The sequence below is a fragment of the Montipora foliosa genome, chromosome 1 (assembly GCF_036669935.1).
Source record: "Montipora foliosa isolate CH-2021 chromosome 1, ASM3666993v2, whole genome shotgun sequence".
In the NCBI taxonomy this organism is placed as follows: Eukaryota; Metazoa; Cnidaria; class Anthozoa; order Scleractinia; family Acroporidae; genus Montipora; species Montipora foliosa.
Window position 1 is genome coordinate 11,128,174 of NC_090869.1, and position 5,338 is coordinate 11,133,511.

Here is a 5,338-nt window from a genome sequence, read left to right on the forward strand (position 1 = left end):
ATAGTGATAAATATTCACAAGGTTTGTTGGAGGAATGAATAACTGGCACAAAAAGTGTTAATAATACTGAATGGATCTGCTCTACTTGCCTGACCTGATGAAATTAACATATGACCTGGCAACAAAAATCAGCCCGTTTTCAAAATTACCCTGTCACCTGTGCTTGGAACTTTGAACACATGGTACATCTCTTTATACAGGATGTGTTAAAGAGTAATCTTATGCCTGTTGGAGAAATGGTAGACTTATTTTACAGGGTTGAATTCCAGCAAAGGGGATCACCTCACGTACATGCATTATTTTGGGTATCTAGTTGCATATGAGAGCTCCCCGTGCTGTTACACAATTATCCAGCTGTTATATCACACTGACTAATGCATAAAGAAAACTTCAGCCTTCTAATTTTAAACAATCGCGGTAACTTTCACATCCACGAGTAACGACAGTGGCACTTTGATCATGGGCGTTGTTACTCGGGCCCTTGACGGCACCGGGTCATAAAACCAGTCGCGTGTCTTTTTTTTTTCTGTTGGTAGTCCGATCGGGTTAATCTTCTTTTATACCCTTCGGTATTTCCAAACTTCCCTGCCGCGATACGAAACCAGATAAAGAGTGATCCCCTGGTCCTCCAGGTTGGGGGTTAGGCTGAGGGCTGATAACCCTCTCCCGTAAAAAACAACTATTACAGAAACCAGAAGCAGAGAGAATTCACTGTATCAGGGAGGCCCTGTGACCGTACCTCGTAGGAGGGACTCAATGACGCACGGGAGCCAAATCCAACAGGACGCCCCCGGGCTGACTTGGCCACTGATGCACCCTAAACACACCCTGAACGTTGGTAACTGGAATGTAAGGACGCTCGACAGAAGTGGTAACATCGCACAGGTAGCAAGAGAGATGAAGAGGAAAGGTATCGACATCATGGGCATCAGTGAAACGCACTGGACGGGCCAAGGAAAAGTGCAACTTGAAGAATGAGACACCATAATTTACTCTGGAAACGATGATGACTACCACAGACAGGGCACAGGGAGTAGGTATATTGACGTCAAAAAGTGCAGTTGGAGCTCTGATAGAGTGGACCCCTATCAGCGAAAGAATAATTCAAGTTAGGTACTATTCCAAATACATAAAGCTTACAGTCATTCATGTTTACGCACCAACGGAAGATGCCGACGAAGAGCAAAAATATGAGTTCTACATAAGATTGCAAGATGTGATAGATGGTGTAAATACTCATGATATGATCATAGTTACTGGAGACATGAATGCTAAGGTTGAATATGAAAACATGGGTTATGAAAGAGTTATGGGAAACACGGACTTGGGCTAAGGAACGATAACGGAGAAAGGCTTTGAGAAATATGTGATCTGAATGAGCTAGTCATTACAGGAACACTACTCCCACATAAGACCATCCACAAAGCAACATGGGTGTTGCCCGATAGAAGGACCAGGAATCAGATCGATCATATCCTTATCAACGAGCGGTTTAGGCATTCAGTGAACGACACAAGAGTTTACAGGTCTGCCGATATTGGAAGTGATCATTATCTTGTGTGTACAAAAATACAGCTCAGGTTGAGAAAGGCACCGAAAGAAAAGGTTGAATGTAGAGTGAAGTATAATACGGCTAAGTTGGAAAATGAGCAGGTGCTCAAGGCATTTAACATAACCCTAACTAATAGGTATGAGGCTCTAGAGAATGAAGAACCAGAAGTTGAAAAAGAGGAAGAAGTGAAGAGAGACTTTCAGGTGATGAAGAAGGCATATATAGAAGCAGCAGAAACACTATTGGAAAGACCTCAAAAGACGAAAAAGCCGTGGATCGGCAAGGCGTCATGCATGGGACCTCATCGATCAAAGAGAGGGCGTTAATAAGAAGATCTTGAGTACACGCCCCGAAAGGGTTAAGAGACGGCTTAGGGCAGAATATGTAAGGAAGGTTAGGGAAGTGAAGAGGAGTATAAAGGTGGATAAAAGAAAGTGGATAGACAATATTACAGGTGAGGCAGAGAAGGCTGCAAGAAACCAGCACATGAAGACACTTTATGGGCTCACTAAGACACTATGCAATGAAAGACCGAGGTAGTGTTAGACAAAATGGAAACCTCCAAAGCGGAAAAGATGAAGTGTAGTCAAAATGGACAGAGCACTTTAAAGAGGTGCTTAACAGAGAAGAACCAGAAAACCCGATAACTAGTGAAGAAGACTGTGGATTCGAGTTCAGTGAAATAATTGACGAGATTGCAGTCAATGAGCCAACGTTAGGTGAAGTCAAGGAAGCCACAAAGGGACTTAAAAATGGCAAAGCCCCAGGGATTGACTCTATTATAGTTGAGTTGCTGAAAGCCGATGTAGAAGTTTCAGTAGACAAAATGCATCAATTGATGATAAAAATATGGAACCGTGAAAGGATTCGTGAGGCTTGGAAACAGGGACTTATTGTTAAACTGCCAAAAAAAGGTAATCTTAAGGAATGCAAGAACTCAATAGGGAAAGCGTTGCTGTCTGTAGTGGGGAATACTGGGCAGGATTATTATACATCGAATAAGGAAGGGTGTTGACAGACGATTACGGAAGGAACAAGCCGGTTATAGTAAAGGCAGGGGAACAACAGAGCAGGTTTTCATTCTACGAAATATCATTGAACAGGCAAACGAGTGGCAAGCTACCCTGTATTTGAACGTTTTGGATTTTGAAAAAGCTTTTGATTCCATCCAAAGAGAAAGTTTATAGGAGATTATGGGGAGGTATGGAATTCCGGAGAAAATAGTGAAAATGGTCAACTTTTTTTTGGGCAAATGTGCAGTTGTGGAAGGGGGAGAGATACGAGAATGGTTTGACATAAAAACTGGAGTCAAGCAGGAATGCAATATGTCTGGATTCTTGTTTTTGATCATAATGGATTGGGTAATGAGAAGAACAGATGGAAATGGTGAGAATGGCATAAGATGGAGGTTTACAGACAAACTTGATGATTTGGACTTTGCAGATGACATAGCTCTAATTTCCTCTACCAAACAGCAGATTCAGGATAAAACAACAAAGCTGGAAGAAGAAGCCAGACGAGTGGGGCTCAGGGTCAGTACAGAAAAGACGAAAACGCGATGAGAATTAACGCAAGAAACTAAGACAAGATTGTGTTCAGTGAAATACATATTGGGGATGCTGATGAGTTCACATACCAGGAGCGAAAGTGTGTAAGGAAGGAGGTGGTATGAAAGACCTGAAGAACATGCGATCCAAATCATTCATCAGGTGAAGAACATGTGGCGTTCCAATAGCATGTCAAGAAAAACAAAGTTGAGACTGTATAAGACACTGGTAGTGCCGGTATTGTTACATGGATGCTAGACGTGGAAAATGAACAATGTCGGAACGCGTATTTAGGGTCACGCAATGCAAATTACGCGGGTAATCTGGCTGCGCGTCATGTTGTGACCGCAGAATGAATGCTATTTCAGTAATGTGACATTGATTGACGTGTGACATGAAAGGTGAGAAAAGAGAAAAAAAAAATGTACGGTTGTTGTGAATCTAGAGTTAAGAGGAACAAAATTATAGTTCACATCGTGAAGCGTTTTTGTGTAACATGAGAAGAACCGGAACGAAATAAAGACCGAATAAAGTCCTCAGTGAAGTGTATGATTTTGAACACAGTGGTCCTGAACGAGCCGGATATAGCCAGAATTTAGGCGAGCGAATTCAGGATCGAGTGATCTTGAAAATGAAGATATAATGGCTGCAACGGAGACAGCTGATGCAGCAACAAAGGAAATTGAGGTCAGTCTCGCCAAGAAAGTAAAGATTAGAGGCGTGCTAAAAGGAAAGGCAACGAAACTCCGCAACCGTGTGAGTGAGCAATTGGAGGATGAGACTAGTGGATGCATTTTACTTGAAAGACAAAATTCGAACAATTCAACAAAAGATGGAATCCTTGAAAAAGCTGGACGTTGAGATAATTGACCTTATGGCGAGCTGTAATTACGAAGATAAAGAAGAGCGCATTGAATCAGAGATTGACGCGAGTGATTTGGTGCGAACCGAGTTGAACGCCATCGTTGACAAAATGGAAAATGCACTGAAACTATTGTCGCCACCGCCCTCTTTTCAACAGCAGCGGATGACAACCGAAGGGCAGAATGTTTACACAGGATCTCACGCTCCGCTCACACAATCGCACAATCGCAATCGCATCTGGAACGACAGCGAAACTGCCTAAACTGGAAGTCAATAAATTTGGTGGAAGATTACTAGGTAAAGTCTGCTACGAGCCTAGAAGGTCCATCAGGCCGGCGCTTATCTCCGGTTACTGTAGCATGAAGCGACTAGGAGTATTTCTACTGCCCCCTGGATGGGATGCCAGTTCATCGCAGGGTTACCCCCAGCATTAAATTCGCCGGTACCCATTTATAAACCTGAGTGGAGAGAGGCACCGTGAGAGTAAAGTGTCTTGCCCAACAACACAACACAATGTCTCCGGCCAGGACCCGAACCCGGACTACTCGCTTCGTAGTAGAGCGCACTAACCATAAGGCCACCGCACCACCCATTCGGAAGATTACAAGAGTGCATGGCAGGAATTTTGGGATGCGTTCGTAAGACAACAATAAAAGCCTTGCAGCGGTAGACAAGTTCCGGGCGAGATCGACAATCGCGGGGTTTTCTTTAACTTTAGCGAATTACGCAACAACAACAACAACAACAACAACAACAAGATTTATTTACACGGGTAACATATTTCTTGAGCTGGGACATGGAGGAAATGCTCGAGGCATTTTCAAAGGAATTAGAACTTAGAGAAAAGCATGACCATGCAGTATCCGCGAACGCGGGATCGCAAGACAGAGAGCATCGAATGAGAGCCGCAGGAGAAAATACTACGCTGTACACTAGACAGAAAGTGGAGGACTGTGCATTTTGTCTGGGCAATCACGCCCATGAAAACTGTATCAAGGTAGTGAACTTCAGGGATCAGTGTCTGGATGGGTGACCTTAAAATTATACCACAGAAGCACAGGACCGAAAATTCTATTTTAATGCTCAAAAATACGGACACTTCACGTTGGATGTCAAAATTTGGCATGCATCTAATTATGTCCATCCCTGGACAGAAGTGAAACTTGTTGTTCTTAAGTTGTTAATGCATATAGGGTAATTTGCACTTGTTGCAAGAAAGTCAGCCACAATCTTCCATTTTGACCAGAGTCAAACATTCTTAACTTCACAATTATTTTGACCATTTATGATGTTAACCCATTCACCCCTAAACAGGCCATGATTAGTATTTTACTCTGTCTAATGCCAGACGATTTTACTCATCAATGGGGAACCC

The 5,338-nt window shown here is 43.0% G+C and overlaps 1 protein-coding gene across 1 annotated transcript; it reads left to right on the forward strand.

The window, feature by feature from the left end:
• The first annotated feature begins 1,006 nt into the window (after positions 1-1,006).
• LOC138009667 (uncharacterized) lies at positions 1,007-4,225 on the forward strand. The gene is made up of 5 exons (XM_068856713.1): positions 1,007-1,276; positions 1,576-1,831; positions 2,152-2,466; positions 2,813-3,084; positions 3,932-4,225. The coding sequence occupies exons 1-5, from the start codon at positions 1,007-1,009 to the stop codon at positions 4,223-4,225; spliced, it is 1,407 nt and encodes a 468-aa protein (XP_068712814.1).
• Positions 4,226-5,338: the final 1,113 nt, after the last annotated feature.